The 19034-nt window shown below is 43.8% G+C and overlaps 1 protein-coding gene across 1 annotated transcript in view; it reads right to left on the bottom strand.

Moving 5' to 3' along the window:
- Window positions 1-370: 370 nt before the first annotated feature.
- The window catches only part of megf11 (multiple EGF-like-domains 11), a 50837-nt gene continuing 32173 nt past the window's right edge, over window positions 371-19034 (bottom strand). Inside the window, exons 11-25 of the mRNA XM_030053780.1 lie at window positions 16440-16560; window positions 14650-14813; window positions 14414-14516; window positions 10790-10936; window positions 9346-9480; window positions 6854-6982; window positions 6107-6235; window positions 5138-5266; window positions 4849-4977; window positions 4506-4742; window positions 3300-3466; window positions 3137-3200; window positions 2083-2127; window positions 1128-1334; window positions 371-546 (exon numbers count right to left, since the gene is read on the bottom strand). Of these exons, the coding sequence (XP_029909640.1) occupies window positions 371-546; window positions 1128-1334; window positions 2083-2127; window positions 3137-3200; window positions 3300-3466; window positions 4506-4742; window positions 4849-4977; window positions 5138-5266; window positions 6107-6235; window positions 6854-6982; window positions 9346-9480; window positions 10790-10936; window positions 14414-14516; window positions 14650-14813; window positions 16440-16560 (2082 nt within the window). The remainder of the gene's footprint in view (window positions 547-1127; window positions 1335-2082; window positions 2128-3136; window positions 3201-3299; window positions 3467-4505; window positions 4743-4848; window positions 4978-5137; window positions 5267-6106; window positions 6236-6853; window positions 6983-9345; window positions 9481-10789; window positions 10937-14413; window positions 14517-14649; window positions 14814-16439; window positions 16561-19034) is intronic.

The raw sequence follows: 19034 nt of genomic DNA, 5'->3' as shown, positions 1-19034 counted from the left end.
AGCACTGTTTGGAACCATTATGTTCCACTTCAGAAGGTCCATAAAAATGCCGGACGGCCATTTGAGTGATCAGTTATATGAGAAAATAAAATGGGTGAATGGTCGCTGGTGTGTGGGACTCTTGCAGAGGGGAGGAGGCTGTCCCTTCCTCCCTCTTTCCTCCCCTCCTCTCCTTCACGGCCACAGAAGGAGTGTGAGTGAGAGAGCCAAAGAGAACAGGGTCCAGACGAGCTGCGGCTATCCCTCCATCCCGACATCTCAGTATCTAATTCGTCACACACGGAGACAGAGGGAGGGCCGCCGGTTGAAAGTTGGCTGAACGTTGCCTGACTACCGGCACTCTGTCTAGGCCGGGCAGTGAGTCGGCCCTCTACAGCAGGGAGCTGGGGCTCTCTGGGGGTGGCGGGGGTGTGTGTGTGGGGCTGTGACGCATCGGCAGTATGTCATAGTGGCTGGGGATGTGGCTGCTGCGGGGAAGGTCATAGGGGCTCTGGGAGAAGCCGGTGGCCATTCCATTGGGTCCCTGTAGGACACTCACTGTTGGCTCTGTGATGGACATTTTGAAGCAGAGGGAGAGGAAAAACAGGTAGAAGAATATGAGAAATTGTGAAGCTGGAGAGCAGCAGGGAGAGTGAGTACAAAGAAGTAAAGAGAGGCGCATGCAATACAAAGGCAGCTCACATTTCCTCTTATCAAGGCTTGAGAGGCTTAAGCCCTGGACAGTTAGGAGGCATCAGTGAGTGCAGGCGCCTCTTTTGATGCACAGCATATGTTGCCTGCTAGCACACTGCACACAGGAGATTTGAAGCGTCAACACAAGAGGGCAAATAGAAGATCAATTGGTCACTGCTGCAGTTCATGGATGCCAGACAATGTATTTTGGTGGTTTGTTCCCTGTGTCTATGCTCAGAAATTGAACTGACTTCTGAGCTGAGGCTGAGAGCCACTTGACGCCTCTCTGCCTGCAGTCACTGAGCAAAATAGGTGTGTTTTCCTAGCACTGACGCTTTTGGTCTGTCCAGGGCTTTGCAGAGTTGGCACAGGCCCAAAGCAGGGAACAAGACCAGAGATGCAATACGCTCCTGGATCATGCTGAGCTCCCTGCCCCAGAGCAACCCCACACTCACCAACATCGTAGACATTCCTGGTTGCACTGCCCAAGAGGGTGGCAGTGCCACCAAAGGGCACTTCACGGTGGGAGGGGGACTTCATCTCCACATAGCTGCTCTCTGTGTGCTTGCAGGCTAACCCCGGTGGGTCTCGAATGGTGGCATATGGGTTCTCACTATTCAGGGAGCAGGAGCTGTTGCTGCACATGGAGCTCTTGATATAATCTGCAATAACCACACCAAAAGGACACATTAAGCACCGACAAAGCTGAGCACATTGAGTTATGGCAGTCCTATTCATGTGAGAATCTGAAAATTACTACTAAAATTTGAGCAGTGCTCTGTGCGTGGCCCAGTGAATGACAATGAAACTCATTGCAATTCTAAAGAAGTTATGCTTCTTATGTCTGTGACAGGTGAGTAATGATCGTATATAGTAATCAGAGTATGAAGGAGAGAGACTGGAACACTCATCTCATCTATAACAGTCTCATCAGTCTGATAAGAGGCCTCATTAGAGACCGCAGCAAAGCTCCTTCAGACCACTCTTCACAGCCCTGGGTCCCTCACACTTGCCACTGACTGTGTTATGTGGGAGACAAAATGACGTATTGGGCACTGAGCCATGGAGAGCAATTAACGTTGGAAGAAAACCTCAGCCCACCATGATCTTGTCCAAAGTACAGAGAGTTTTCACATAAATCATGGGCTATCGGGGCCAAGGGAAGCAATCTTTGAGGGGAACAGAAACCAAGTGGGGAAACAGATATGGGCTGTTGAGCATAAAGGGATTTTGTGCTGTCTGTGGTGGTGAGCCTGCAAAGAACACTGCAAATACAGGTCCACACACACACACACACACACACACACACGCACGCACGCACGCACGCATGCACGCACGAACACACACACACACACACACACACACACACACACACACACAGGGATACTTTTGCCACAGATAATTGTTCACCTTTTCTGGAGCTTCTCTGTGTCTGTGTCTCCCCTTGTTGAACATCTGTAATAAATGTCAAACAAAAAAGTGATATATTACATATGTGTTCCCCACTGTGTGAAATAATGACAAGAGGTGTCTCTATTATATTATGTAGATTATTTCTTCCTCAAGCAGAGGAATATGATGAATGCAATTAGAGAGAGTTATTGAATCTTTCAGATGTTTGCTTTCACACTTCCCCAAAGCCTACAGGCTTACATAATCAACTGTGGTCATCATGGGATCTTTGCCAAATTTAAAGCATCATGAAGAGAGGACAGGCTTTGTTAAACCCACTGAACAGGCTGTATCCATTTATCAATAACTATGAAACACCAAATGAATGAATGTTTTATCAGATGATGAAACAACAATAAATATGAAGGACTTTTTTGACTGAACTGTAATTATGAAGGACTTATTGTGTGTTTTAACCCATTTAGAAATATGAAGATCAAGATGGCGCCAATATCTTTGATTTTGAAATTCAAACAAGTCAAGTACAAACCATAAATTCTGCTTATTTAGATTATTTCAAGTCACTTGGCAGCAATGATACTATTAACAGTACACAAACATATCTTTCCATACCAGCAATGTTACTGTCTAATTAACTTTGGGACACTGTATCCCCACAAGCCTAAGGACCTTGAATGCAGTTTACATAGAAAAATAAAAAAATAAATACATTTGGCATTTTATCTATCCCACTTTATGTCCTATGATCCACAGCCAAAGAGTGAAGGGTTTCACCCATTGTAAGCCATCATACACTGGGTGTACCGCTGAGGGAAGTGAAAGAGCACTAATGAGCTCACAGTGACCCCCTTTTCACCTGCTTTCATATATCTTATCAAAATCAGAACAAAGACTGTGTCTAAGCAGGAACCCTTGCTGAATCTTCATTCTCAGCAGGATAACTGAGTTTTGGGTCATGTCAATACTGAGACTTACATGAATGACACTTGTGTGAATGTATCTATAGACAGAATCAAGGTAAGAGAAGGCACACGAAACTCAAAACACTGACCTAGGTCATTGAGATTGCAGTAGGCTCTCCATTCTGAGCCATTCCTGCTCTTCAGGGTGCTCGACTGTGAAAGGAAGAGCATAGTTTTGTCATGCTGTGTGCAGAATGTTATTGGGAATGCTCAGTTAGAATATATCTGAATATGTATGGAGAGGGACTGTACTTTGAGGGTCAGAGTGCCATCCAGGTTGTTGGAGATAGCTGAGGCAACATTACACTGGGCCACAGTGTGATAACTGGGGTTGGAGAAGCACTGGGCACTGCTGCTGCTGCTTTGGCTCTGAGAGACTTCAATGGTACTGGGCCTCATTGCCACAGTACTGCCACACTCTGAGGGTGTAAACAACAGGAAGGGGCTTTTGAAATCTCTGTGTAAATGACAGGTATAAGCCTATTTGCTTTCTTTCTGCTATTTGCATCCAGTGGAAAGCAGTGTTACCTATATTTAAAGGTTCACAATGCAAAATTACCAAGGGTTGATTGAAGTGAGGACCGTGACACACCAAGCTGATGGCTGGCCATTGGCAGATGTTTTGCCATCGGTGAGCATCTGTGGCCCTAGTTTTTGCAGTGTGTCCCACATGGTTGGCACTAGTTGGACCCTTGTTGACAGCTTTTCAGCCGATTGAGCATGTTGAATCAGTGGCAGAGGTGGTTGCGAATCAGTGCACAAGAAGAGAAATTGAATTACTTTTTGCCTTCATTTCTTCCTTTCCTCTTCCACAAACAAGAGACCAGTGGAAGACAACACCAGTACCCTTTGCAAGGTCTTATCAAACATATTCCTGATTAGTAGTGGCTATATTATGAAACTGTCTGGTGAGTGAGAGTAGTGTGAAAATGGTAAGCAAATGCTGCTTTGTTTGTGGTCTGCATTCCTGGATCTTCAGGTTTCCCTTTTTGAATGACAAATACATACTACCACCCACTGGTATGAAGAGTTATTTCTTTTCATGCCATCGCAGCAAATACGTGCTAGTTGGCCACTGGCTGTAGTCTTTGTGGCCACCAGTTATTTGATGTTTGGTGTGTCTCGGCCTTTACCTTCATTTGACAGAAAATGCGGAGCAAACCTATAATCTATCAGTGAATCAGACCAAAATGGAGAGCCATGTAGACTAATGCGTCAACATTCATTCTGCGAGGTCCTGACTTCAATCAACATTCAGAAATTTTGCAAAGTGCACCTTTAAATCAGGAAAATAGCAAATGCTCTTGTTAAATAATACTTGTGCAATAATACTTGTATTTATGCATCTTTTACTCCACTAAAATCAAATTTAATAGATCAATATCAAACGGATGGGTCTAAGCACAAGTTTGTTGTCACAGCAAGCAAATGTTTTTAATAGTCTCTTTGATATCTCACCAGAGAGGGAATAGTCAGTGTTGGTGATGTGCATTGCCTGTGTGTAGGACACACTGGGCTGCATATCGTGACCTTTGTCCCTCTGCCTCTGTCTGTACCACACAAACAGACTAAGCATAGCCATGACGATGAGGAGGAGGAAGATGATGCCCATGACAGCTCCTGCAGACTGGCGCTCAGTGCCTCGTGCTGGGCTGATCTTGGTGTAGGGGTTCAGCTCCTCCATCATCAGAGCTGCTACAGGGAAAACACACAAATAGGGCATTGATTAAACAGCGTGTACGCATCTGTTGTTTGAGCAAAAAACAACGGTATGCCTTGATGGCCCGTGAACGCTTCTCACCTTGATCGCAGCGGATGCCTTTGTACCCAGGGCTGCAGTAACATGTTCCAGTCACATAGTCGCAGGTAGCGTTGTTCATGCACTCACACAGTAGCTGGCACCCGTAACCAAATGTACCAGCAGGGCACTCTGCATGGGAGAGAGGTGCATTACTAAAGTCTGCCAAAATTAAAGTACTCAGAGAGTGGGAGCCAAAGTGGATAGGACACATACACACACACCCACACTCACCCACAGGGAAATTTCATTCAGGGCTATAGTGTGTGTGTGAAGTGGACGGCTACTCAACTCTGCTCACAGCTGGTCCCAATGAAGCCTGTTCGGCAACTGCACTGGCCGGAGATGTGGTCACAGTCGGCTCCATTCTGACAGCGGCACACCTCAGAACAATCCCTGCCATAAAACCCCGAAGGACAGCCTGGGGCAGAGATAAGCAAAGGGTTGGGTGGAAGGAGGAAGGGGGTAGAGAAAGAAAGAGGAGGGTGACCAGGTCATATGGCTGGCAAACAGCAAAATCAGTGCCAAGTAGTGTCTCAACAACATACACAACAGAGGATGATGTAAATGGGAATGTATTAATAAGCAGGGCAATCTATAATGCTGTTAACACAGTGGTTTTCAAAGTGGGGTCCAGAGACCCTCAGAGGGGGCATCAAGGTCGTCCTCAGTTAAATGAGGAATAATTTAATTTCACTACAATTTAATGCAAAAATATGGGTCCATGGCTTCAGTCAATTTTGGGATTCAGAACATGAAAAAGTATGAAAACCCCTGGATTAACACAGCATGAAGTAGAGATGTAGACAAAGAACAATACAATTGAACAATTAAGACTGCATTCAAGACAATGAGAAAAAAGACAAAAGCCATTCCATGCAAAACAGCAAAAATTTTGTGAAACTGTTGTGAAATCTAAATAAAAGTATGATGGTGATAATAAATTCAGTTAAGATCAGTGGAATAATGCTGATGAACTGCACCATGAATGTTTGGAGTGTACTATGAGCACAAAATAAGTGGTTCCTAAACTGGCCATTGGTATAACTTTTGATATTGTTATTGCCTGATGTAACTCATTCATTAAAATTGTAAAATGTAAACCTCAAATTATCCAGTTTTCTTGTTGCCTTTCTAATTTTTTTTTTTTTTTTTTTTTTTCTCACACGACTGGTACATTAAGTATTGTTATCTGCTGCAGTTCTGTTGCCCTGCCAGCAGATGTCACTGTGTGTCTGCTAACTGCATGGGAGAGACTCACGCTGTGTGCAGTAGAGACCGGTCCAGCCGGGGCTGCACCTGCACTCGCCATCGTAGGCACTGCACTGGGCTCCGTTGTGACAGTTACACGAGTTGAGGCAATCAGGGCCCCAGTGCCCAGAGGGACAGGCTGCAGACGCCAGAGACACAGTCAAGTGCATAGACAAGCTCATGGTCTCATACACTCCCAACCCTTGTGCATACCCACACATACTGTATGCCCCATGCATGAATACATGAAACACATTGTCATAACAACACATACCATTGAAGAAATGCATAAATATTCTCCACATGTATAGCATATTCCACAGACAGAGAATCAAGGACATACACTTCACACATTCCTTCCAGGGAATCCATGGTTATCTGCAACCTTAGCCATCCTAAAATTTGGATTATGTGAATAGCCTTGTGAGCAAGTTGTATTTACTTTATTTTAGCTAATGCAATATAATACCATGCTTCGATTTCCATGATGGAATGATGTCCACAAGGTCTGTTAATGATCTTTGGCCTATGTTACAGTAAATAAAAGACATAATGTGTTATCATAATCATTAAATAAATTACGTGTTTCATTCAGCTTGGGTTGCGGGCAGTTCTTGGAATGTGTAGAGTTATATGAAAATGATTAATGAGATGAGGGTAAATCCGTAAGAGAACTTAAAAGTGGGAAATGATAGCAGGAACACAACAAGAGCAAATGAGAGCCTAACACACAGAGGATGAAAAACAGAAGCCATACCCTGAGAGCAGTCCTCTCCTATCCAACCTGGGAAGCATTGGCAAGAGCCATCAATGGGGTTGCAGGTGCCATTGTTAGTACAGAGGCAGATCTCAGTGCAACCCTTCCCATACCTGCCACTTGGACACACTGCAAAACACAGAACAGAACATGTCGTTTGCAAAGGAATACACCAATCTGCATAAAATCAGCTACACGCAACGACTGGCGAAATCAATTAACATTACGACCTCAAACTTGGATACATCAGTGTGAGCACATTTACATGAACAGCACATTTTCTGAATGCTTGAATGTTAACATATCCGAGTGGTCATAAAGTTAAGAGAGCTGTACAGACAAAAGGAGGGGTTGATCACTGCCTCCAGTGGCACAACTGCCCCATTTCCATTCACCAGAGTGGAATGACTGATGTGCCAAAGAATTAAAATAGACCATGAACACAGACCACGGTATACATTTTTTATAAAATTAATATTTCAATGCTCTCTGTCACACTTCAATAAAATATGTAATTTTCAAAGGAATCTCCTCTGTGTTTTCTTCTTGGACAAATTGAACTAAGGTGTATCTAGTCATGAGGACCGACAACAGCAGCACCAGCAGGTACACAGATGTTTTTACATAAGGAGAATGGTGAAGTGTTGAAGGTATCATATAAGGTGGCTAGAAGGATGAGTCTGACTCATTTTGATGCAGGGCAATTTTAATGATTACATTTCAGCCGGCTTTTTCCTCGTCTTGAGAGCTCTTTCAAGCTCCTTCAAGCAGGTTGTCATTAGGCCATGAGGTTGGCTCCCCCATACCGCTACATCAGGGGGATTCGGGCCTCAACACACCGGGAGAGCTTCATTAGCCTGGGACTTTGTGTGCTGGACAGAGGACAGTGAGGATGCCAACACCACTCAACAAAAGGGGAATGTGTGTGTTGTTGGCCACCTTCATCCCCAGTGGCCCGCCGCCTACTCACTACTAATTGCAGTCCAGACAAATTAGGACTATCTCTCGTTTTCTCTTTTCCTCTTCCTTTAGCTAACCTATTAAACTTTTATTCATAAGACATTGCTCAAAGCCATGAAAGAGAATTCGAAAAAAAAATCCACTGCTTTTCTGTAATTTATTAAAAAAAAGAATACTAGTAAATTATTAGAAGTAAAATCTACAGTACATTTGCATGTAGATGTGTTTCCGCAGCACAGTAATAGAGAGCAGCAGAACTGGTTCTAACCTGCACAATAGCCAACAAAACATCACTGACCACATTTGGCATCCACACTCTGAAACATTCACACCTGGATCTCCTTCAAATACCAGTATATGCTTATGGAAAAGCAAGAGTGTAGGGAAAAAGCCACTGCAGAGCTTTGCCTGTACTCCAAGTTGAATAAACTGAAAAATATGGCAGAAAGTCTCCTCCATTGTGTCAATACTGTATGATCATTTAAGATGCAGTTGAAACCCAAAGTAGGTCATCATTACAGTCTCTTTTTTTAAGTTTAAAGCACATGGATGGTTCAAAGAAGACTAGTTTTTAAAGCCATCAAACAATTCTTTTATCTCATTGTACACACACTGTGCTGTGTAATGCGTAGCTCTGGCACCTCACATTAAACATGCCTGAAAACACGCAATAAGCGAGAGTTAATTAATCAAATGATTAACATCATAATCAGATACATCAGGCCAGGACAATGACAGGCAGTTTAGACAGGGAATAAAAATCTATTCAAATGTTCCCCGCGTGTGAAAACGATAATGCTGAGGTCACTCTTTGGCCAGTTTTGTCTATCAGAATTTCCCAAAGCATTGCCCGGTGTATCCTTGGTGTAAAACTAAATGTGAAAAAGGCTTACACTTGTTACTTAGTTAATCAGTGTTTTTTTTTTTTTTTTTTTTAAAGCAATTTGCATGCAGGGTGAATGTGGGGAAAGGCAGCTACATTTACTTGACACATTCTTTGTCTGGAAAAGATAGGTCTCAGCGATATTCAGATTTATGATGAAGGTTATTTTTTGTCTGGGATGCACTGATAATGTCAATTATTCACAGTTTCATGGCCAAGATGCTAGTGGGAGTAGCAGCAGGTCAGTTGCTGATCTCATTAGAGCCACTGAAGACATCAAGGACTAGTGCTGTAATGAGATGTACAGGTATTTTCACTAAGCATTATGAAAGATATCAAGCAGATTTTTTTTAAAAATTGATTAATGTACTCTACAGTACTATGAGATAAGGTCCATATATAGTATATAATTTGTCAACACATAGCACTTTATAATAATGCATTCTAATGTAGTATACATTATTAACCCATTATTTATAATGAATATTGTTATTACTATAATTTTCCTATCAATTTAAATGTCAAGGCATTTTCAGATTTAATGTCCCAACTTACCCTTTTCCAGCAGTAAAACAGCAGTGACTAAAAACAGTGAAACTGAAGGTGAATGGGACAGCAGGATAAAAGCCGACGAGCACAGAGGACTTGCCTTGGTTGCACAGGGAGCCGGTGAAGCCGGACAGACACTCACAGTGGCCCGTGACGTGGTGGCACGGCCCGGTGCTGTGCACACACTGTGGGCATGACTGGCTGCAGCGGTGCCCGTAGAACCCAGGAGAGCAGACTGGAGCAGGGAGAGCGTGGCAGGAGAAGAGGGATTGAGTCGACAATGTGAATGGAACAAGAGGAATATAATAATGAAAGAGGGCAAGACAAGAGTGATCAAGGGGGAGCAGAAAAATCAAGGCCAGAGGAATTACAGAAGAATAAATGAGGAGAGACAGCAAAGGAAGAGAGAAAGCAGAAAAAAAGAGAAGTCAGTCTTTATTGCAATCACTCCCATCTCATATGCTGCCAGAAATGGAATAGTAAAAGAGTTAAGGGAATCGTGAAAGTCTGTTTTGTATAAATTCCCGTCTAAGGAGAGCAGCTTAACGATCTATAAATGTCACGAAAAACACAACTGTGCAATGGTAATGTTGATTTTATTGAAGGGATGTGAAGCATTGAGAAATATTCAAAAGGTTGCACAAAGGTAATTACATTAACAAGTGATACAGAGAGGAGCTACAGTGTAGTAGTATGGTAAGAGACCGCAGAAGGTATAAATAATGCAAGCTTATTTTTAATTCAAAAAAGCGGAAACCTTATCAATTTGTTTTATATCCCTATTTCTATGTCAGTGATTTTTGAAGAATTCTGTACTACTAATATAGCCCTCTGAAATTAAGATATCACCGCTGTCAGATTAAAACTGTTAATCTCTAAAAATAGCAAGCATTTAAAGGAACAAAACAGAGAGTATTTTACAATCAATAAAGAACCATGTAATCCTTGACATGACATGAAAATCACCAAAATTGGAGTTATGAGGTTTTTACTGAACAACATTATCCAAATGAATAGTACTAGAATGCTAAAGCCTTTTTCTCTTGTTCTCTCACACAAAACTACTCAGACATGCACACAGAGAGCATGTGTGTCCCTCTCTAAATTGCACTCTAACTGGTGTTTACTGGTTTGTCCCTGCGAAATTCACTTCCAATCAGTGAGCTCATCACTTGAGAGCAGCTTCAGAGAGACCCCATATTCAGAAACCAGAGCTGGTACTCCCAGTGTGCAGGCCCTCTGATCAGCCTTGGGCGAGGATTGTGAATCTCCCACTGAGAGTTGGTTGTTGAGGACGGGGTGGGAGTAAGAGGGCCGTGTAAAGGGGGGGTTGGAGAAAGGACACTGTGATTAAGTGATAGCTGTGATGAAGGGTTTACACTCAGGCAGTTATGACCAACAACTAAACGCTTCTCCTCGGCCAGCTCGCCCTCATCCTTCACAGATCAAGGCAAGGTCAATATTGTGAGAGACATTGTTACTGTGCTGCACAGGACTTTTTTTAAAGACTTGGGAAAATAGAGGGTGCTTAGCAAAGGACTCACTTCTTTTGCAGGAGGTCCCTCTGTATCCAGGTGCACACACACACGTGCCGTCCTCTGGGGAGCAGGATCCTCCGTTCTGACAGGAGCAGCTGACTGAACAGTTGGGTCCCCAGAAACCTTGTGGGCACACGTTGTCACAGTGGATTCCTGTGGGCACAATACAGTGAAGAATAATCAGTGGCTATACACCACACAGGCAAACACTGCTGCAATGAGATATTCTAAATACCCTGCCATCTGTAAAAATACATCATCAAAGGAGAGCATTCACAATGTCTGACAGTCATCAGACTGGATCTGTAGAGGGATATTCACCCAGCATGGACCCTCAGTTGCTTTTAGTTTTGAATGAAGAAGCTGCAGCTTGTAGTGTGATGAGTTTTTTGAGTTCAGCCCATCCTTTCAGACTCTGTGTCTCCATTCCAAATGTATTTTATTTTTGATCTGACTGGGGCTCCCTGCCAGTGCACTGTGTTGATTAACAGGGTTGGGTCCCCAGAGTGGCCTAGCTCGTCTCCCATTCTCTTTCAGCCGAGCTGGGGTAGTGTACTGAGCTGAGGGGAATTGCTCTGCTGGGGCTCGGGCTACAAGAGCAGAGTCTGGAAGTGTCACTGTGTCTCTGGCACGCCTCCAACAAACAAACACAAAACATCGAATCCATACAGGGCTCTCAATGTGCACATGAATACATTAGCACATCCATCTAACGAGCACGCTGTCTCTGCAGCAAGACACATGCCTGCTGAACCCGATGCAGGGCCAAAGGGAGAGTCACATGTACACACACACACACACACACACGCACACAAACCCTGCCCAACACAAACACATGTATAAAAATACATGTGTGCATACGTGCACAATGCACATGCACACATGCATGGACGCACACACACTCGCACACACTGCCTCCTTTCAAACACAGCCCATACTTCGAAGGCTCATTTGAAGTTTCCTTTGACTGAGAATATCTGAGAATGGTGTGGCCATTAAAGCCACATTAGTGCAATACCTTTGAATTAAACCTGGACTAAACTCTGGGGATTAATGTCACACAGTAGTCAGGACCCCTTTGGAGAGGACTGATGGAATGAGGGAGAGGAAATGTTAATGCTGATGAAGAGGCACATGGTGGTCATGATTTAGTCAGAAACCCAGCCATGGACATCAAACAGAGGGCAGGCTTGTGCAAGTGTTTTTGAGGTTGTGCTAGGCCAGGCAGAAAAAAAAAGCAACTGCCTTTATCGTCAGAAAATGAATGCGAGCAGAGCATCACACTTTTGAGTCTAATGGTGACAAACAGAGGGGCTTTGGATGCCTGGTTAGGGAGAAGAAGGAAGAGTGAGAGAAGCCAGAACTGAAGTCTCTTCAAAGGAGGCTTTTTGCTGAGGAGTGCCAGAGGTCCCACTATCCAATTTGTACAGAGTGAGCAGAGCAAAGTAAACCTCTCTCTCTCTCTCTCTCTCTCCGTTTCTCTCTCGCTCACTCTCTCTCTCCCTCCCTCGCAATCTCTCTCTCTCTATCTCTCTCAATCTTTCTCTCTCTCTCTCTCACTTTCCCACATGCTCTTAGAGTGCATGTGAACAGACACATATAACCTTCTCCATGCCTTTGAATTGAATTTCTTTGGAAATGAAAGGAGATGTCCTATTTAACACTGGCTAGGATCAGGCCCCAGAATCAAGGGCCTAGGCAAAACAATCTCTTAAATCTTTTAGTAGCTGATGTCAGGCTTGCAAGAGTTCAGCAACAACTGTATGGGCCACAGCAGCATTGCATGTCCAGGGCATACACAGTGTTACTTAAGGGGTGTGAATATTTGGCTAAACTTTGATTTGGTTCGACTGAAGACTCACAAGTTGTCGATTTGATTTTAGAGATATTTTCCTTTTTTGGAGAAATTCAATTCAAGTTTATAAACCACAACTGAAGTCAACGATTCAATTCAGTACTAAATTTAGCAGCCAAAGTTTTATATCCATTACAAAAACACAACTCAGTAAAGCCAAACTATCCTTTTTTTCCTGACAAAAGAAAAAACATGGAACAACAGAATTATTTTAACATTAAAAACTTGCAATTCACGGTGTTCTGTGGAATCAACATGATGTTGGGTATTTTTTAAGACTCATGAATGAATTGTTTAAAAAATATTTTATATTGACGCAGGTCAAAGTTGGAGCAATTCGCCTTGTTTGCTTCTTTTAGCAGATCAACTGGGGTGAATCTGCAGAATTTATAATCAGTAAACTGATGCCACAAATGAATTGTTACACAACTATCTCACACCCAAAACCCCTCGCAGTGCACAGAAACTCCAGAATAAAACAACACAGTAAGATGACAGTAAAATAGGGAGCCACATCTACACAGTGAGCATTCTCAGAAGTATGACAGCACTCAAAACAAAAAATAACTTTTTTGTCTCTGTAAATAGCCTCTCCCCCCAATCCCTGACTCAGTTCTGTGATGAATCCCCCATCTTTCTCTCTCTAGGTGCTCCTTCCTTCAGAGAGTTCATTGAAACCTTTCCTATTCAAGTCCTATGTATGTGTGTTTTGGTTCGGCCCACTGGGCTGTATGCTGCCCCAAGCCCTGCACCCCGGTGACTCAATTAAGGCTGACAGATGGTCTCGACCTGTGCAGGATTCAGAGCATGAGAGCCCCGTTTTGCAGGCTCCCTTCTTGCAGATAATAAAACCCACATTGTTTCCCAGAATAAATGCCCTAAGCTCAGGAGGCTGAGTGGAGTTTGCCGCTGAGAGCTCACAGGCTTGACCTTTCCTGCTGAATCTATTCCCTCCCTGACCGCACCTCTCCACCCGGGCTCAGAAACCAGGTCCTCAGCTAGCCCCCTGTATTTGACATTCAGATGTGATGCTTCATTTTGAGCATAATGATTCTCACCCTTGCTGTGACATTCACACTTTCCTACCTCCTGCTCTTTCTCTGCAAGCAAATGTTTAAAATGACAAGAAACACAGACAGCAAACATATGTTAACTTAGAACTGCGAATATGGGTCTGGAAGGTGGTTAAAGATTAAGTGAATAAATATGGCAGTGTTTTTGTTCAGTCAGAGTTTAACTTGGAATTTTAAAAAATTAACGAAGAAAAATACTGGAGGCTTTGTGTGAAAGTCTTGGAAGCATTGTGGCACCATGATTTGATTTAATCTCTAAATATTTATCTGTTGAGTCATTTCAGCAGCTGGATGCAGTCTGAGCATAATTACATACCAGCATCAAATGTGTCTACTATGGGAATCCAATTAGACTGTAATTCTCAACATCTCTCATTCACATTACCTCCTGCCTCGATGGAAAAACAAATAGAACATTTAATTAACAAAACACCGCTTCCACATTCTGTAAATGCACTGTAAAACACAAGCAATTCAGCATAACTTCTTGGGATAGCAGATCAGATGTTTGACTAGCATCTAGCTTTTTTAACATTCACTTCTCTGCGTGTGTGCATGTGTCTACATGTGACTCTCTGCCTTGGCCCTGTATCAGGTTCAGCAGACATGTGTCTTGCTGTGAGGGCTTGGCAAGTTTCTTATGGCTAAGTCGTTGCTCCTGAATGTCAACATGACTGCAGATTTGTAAGAAGCAGTACTGACCTGTCCAGCCTGCCTGGCACCGGCAGTAGCCACTCACTGCGTCACAGCCATTTGCATGGCTACAGTCACAGCGCTCACGACACTCCAACCCGTAAGTGCCATCCTGGCAACAATAAAAACTTATCGTTAACCTTTCACTTTCAAGACATGGTCGTATGAGATGTCAGCTATGCTCCCTAAGGTTCATGTCCCACAGGGTTTTGTGCAATGCCCTCTGAGATAAAATGCACACTCACAGGGCAGGGTTGGTCACAGTGCTCTCCCCTCCACCCAGGGGAACAAGTACATGTGCCGTCTACTGGGTCACATGCGGCTCCATTGGCGCACAGGCATGTCTGGTTACAGCCGAGGCCCCAAGTGCCACTGGAGCAGAGGATGGAGCAGTCCACACCCTGCCAGCCTGGAGCAAGAGAGACAGCGAAGGTGACACATCAAACTCAAATACAAACCCTAACCCTTTACACTTTGTGTGTGTGTATGTATATGTACATGTACATGTACCGGTATATATGTATGTAAGTATGTGTATATATATATATATATATATATATATATATGTATGTGTGTAGTTAGGTCCATAAGCATTTGGACAGTCAGTGACACAACATTCATAATTTTTCCCTTCACCGCATTTTCAGAGGCTCAAAAGTAATTGGACAAATTATATATAACATACATAACTATAATTGTAAATATTATATTCAATATTTGGAAGAAAATCCTTTGCAGTCTATCACTGCATGAAGGAACCCATGGACACCAAATTCTTAGTTTCCTCCCTTGAAATGCTCTGTCAAGCCTTCACTGCAGCTGCTTTCAGCTGCTGCTTGTTTGTGGGTCTTTCGGCCTTCAGTTTGGTCTTCAGCGAGGGAAAACATGCTCAATTAGGTTGAGGTCTGGGGACTGACTTGGCCATTAAAGAATATTCCACTTCTTTGCTTTCAGTAACTCTTGGGTTGCTTTCACAGTATGTTTTGGGTCACTGTATATTTGTACTGCGAAGCGCCGTCCTATCAGTTTAGTGGCATTTAGCTGAATCTGAGCAGATAGTATAGCCCCATAAACATTAGAATTCATCCTGCTACTTCAATCAGCAGTCACATCATCAATAAACACTAGTGACCCAGTTGCATTGGCAACCATACATGCCCATGCCACAACACTGCCTGCACCATGCTGGGCTGATGACGTACTCTGCTTTGGCTCCTGAGCTGCTCCTTTCATTCTCCACACTTTTCTCTTCCCAACATTCTCGTACAAGTTTGCTTGTTTCATCTGTTCATAGAACCTTGTTCAGGCAGCCTTTTTTGCAAAGTCTAATCTGGCCTTCCTGTTCTTGAATGACAGCAGTTGTTTGCACCTTGCTGTTTACCCTCTGTATTCATTTTCTCACAAACGTCTATTGACTGTAGATTTGGGCAATGATTCCTCCTTCACCTGCATAGACACCTTAATTGCTTGATTTGAAATCTACTGTGATGGTGTACAAGGGCAAAACTATGAATATTGTGTCACTGTCCAAAAACTTATAGACCTAACTGCATACTTTATATATACCAAGTAATCTGGACACAAGCACTTTGCATTACAGTGGTATTCCTGTTTTATGCATTACAGACAGGTACAAAAGACATGATATATCATTACCACACATACAATGTACTCCCTTCACACTTCGATAGCACAAAAGTTCAGCTCAAAACTGTCATAGCTTATGTGTGAAATTGCACACTTTTGGATGACAAAAAACTAAACATTATGCACAAATGGAGGACAATGGTTATCTGGTTGCTTTGTGTGATATGCAGAAAAAAAACAACACCACACTTTATGTTGCTGGTCTTACATCCTGATGCACAGATTGCAAGGGGATTCAAACCATCACACATTACACCATGTGTAATGTGTGAATATCAAACTGCTGTAGAGTGGGCACCATAAGTCCTAAAGTCATCCATTTTACAGCATATCTCATAAAACGCAGAAGTTGATGTCTGCCATTTTGAGAGAGTCAGTTACACTGTACCTTCCCTGCAGATGCAGGAGCCGTCGACGGGGGAGCAGGAGGCGTGATTGTGGCAGGAGCAGGTGGACATGCAGCTTGGTCCATACAGGCCAGCAGGACACACTGTAGCACAGTCTTCACCCTGTGGATGTGATAGCGATAATGTAAAGTCAAAGACAACGACTCAGCATAGCAACAAACACTAAAATAGCTCATTAGTTTGAACGGAAGCAAACAGGGGTGATTCAGTGCACTTCTCAAAAGCCAACAGAACCATTTTGGTTACATTGATTCTACCTGCAATGACTCGGTACAAGGAGCAAAGCAAATTGGCTTTTGGAAAAGGCAGGTATTACATGGTATACTGCAAGATAAAAAGGGATTTTCTAGACCCTTTCTAGAAGTTTGGAAATGAGAGGGACCACCAGCCGCAATTGAATTCCAGTGCAGGATCAGGGGAGAGTCTGGATCCCAGAGATGTCCCTGAGAGTGTGGCTCGCTCTCACAGTCCTATTAATGAGCTCATCAATGAGACACAGTCAGCCATGCTGGCGCAGCCATTAGGTCCCTCACCATCACATTAGAGTGAACCATCTGGTAAAGGACATGGAGTACTCCTTCCCTGTCCTCTCCAGCTTGCTGTCATTAGAATTCTTGTGCTTTAAAGGCTGAGCGCAGCGCACCTCCAATAGCCCCGTCTCTCCCCATGCTGGTGATCACAGTCTGTCTATGGATTCCCACACCATCCCTCCCAAACCCTGCATTGAGTGACAGGTGACACAATGATTTAGAGTTCCAATTAGTGGCCCAGAGGAGTCCTGAGTGGCTCTTGCTTCTCTCACCAGTAGCACTGGGGGACCGCTGGCTGCTCACTGCTCTCATTATCATTTTGAACTCAGTTTAAACAGGAGGCAGGAGGAGATGTGCCAGTGGACGCCAGGGGCAGAACACACATCTTAAAACATCTCTCCTCCCCGTGCACCACATAAAAGTGCCTGTCTGTGAATGAATTTTTTATCAATCGGTTGCAATAACCTTTGTTCTACTCAAAATGACAGCTTCAAGACTGCTAACAATGGCAGTTCTGTTACAGTTGTTAAGTGCGGAGAGAAGTTCGTCAGACCAGAAGGGGAGGGGGGGTTGGGGGGGTTGTATGGTGGAGGTGGTAGTGGTGGTGGGTGGGTGGGGGGAGGGGTGGTGTGGGGGGGGTGAGTGGAGGTGAAGGGAGGGTTCAGCCTGTCTTCAGAGCACAGGCAATTTACTGGTGACTGGACTCATGGATAAAACGTCACTGAGCCACAAATGACCACATGGATTTTGCTGCATCCATGGCTGCGTCAGATTCCACTTGGTTTCACCCTCATGGCACAGAGAGCAGTGGTTGGACTGCTCTCAGGAGGGGATAGGCAGCTCTCTCATTAGCTGACTGATTCATATTCCTTCTGAGTTGAGAAGGATAGAAGTCTGTATGCAGGGAGACATTATTAATACACGGGCTGTCAGTCCAGAGCACGAGAGCAGCAGGACCTTACATAACCGCACAGCCAATGGAGGAAGCAAAACCAGACCTGAGCCATTGAAAGACAGCCAGGTTGACCTTGGCCAAGGCACTAAATTCATACCTATTAGTATCTTAATGTAATTGAAGAGCATTTTTTTTTTTTTTTATCCAGAATGCCTCTCACTGACACAACATTGATCAGCCTGGTGTCCATTGAGACTAGATGCAAATGGCACCACTAATTACCAATCAGTCTCACTTCTTAACAGTTCATCTAACTGCTGGATGGTTGACTGCAGTTTAAAATTCATACAGCAAGACAGAAAATGAACCTATGAACCTTTTGATGAGGCTGGGAAGCCCTGAGAGAGAGGCAAATGATTTTTGTTTTCACTACTGACAAAGGGAAACTGGAGCTTGTGGCAGTGTCACCAAAATATTCATATTTCAGACACAGAAGAATCAACAGAATCAGTAGAAACCATGCTATAAGCCCAATGTTGAAATGGTACATTGAGTGCATGCTGCAGATTGTAGGGGACAATCCCTGAAAAGGTAACATGTAATCACTTTGTCCCAGTCAAAAAGAGCATGTCCAATTACTAGAGCTAAATCAAGCGTGCAGGAGCTCGGTCTGCTTCAACACTTGGGTTGGTTTGCCCCCCGATGGGACTCCAGAACAAAGATGCAGCAGGGAGGCTATGTGCTATCAACTGTCCTCTAGGGATGTGACTTCACCAACAATCATAGCCAGGCCCTCAGCACCATCATCAAACACGTTTTAAAAGTCCTACTGTGTGATAATGACCACCTGCCATGCATGTGACAAAGTTACACACTAACCAATAGGACCCACGATCAAAGCTCTGCCTGTCCAACAAACCATCTGCGTTGTTTGCATAGCAGCAGCTCTGTTAAAAGAATAAGTGTGTAGGTTTTACAAAACACTATCATGACTGTGTGCCCCCCCCCCTCCTCCGCACACACACACACACACACACCAATCCTCCATATGAGGTGTGTCTGCTACCATCTGACTTCCTCCTTTTCTATCCAGCTCCTGCCCTCTAGGTCTGTTTAATGGATCTGGCAGCCCTCCCCAGCATCCGCCGAAG

This window comes from Myripristis murdjan, chromosome 6 (assembly GCF_902150065.1).
Source record: "Myripristis murdjan chromosome 6, fMyrMur1.1, whole genome shotgun sequence".
In the NCBI taxonomy this organism is placed as follows: Eukaryota; Metazoa; Chordata; class Actinopteri; order Holocentriformes; family Holocentridae; genus Myripristis; species Myripristis murdjan.
The sequence above is the reverse complement of the archived record's forward strand: the minus strand, read 5'-3'. Positions and strand labels throughout refer to the sequence as shown.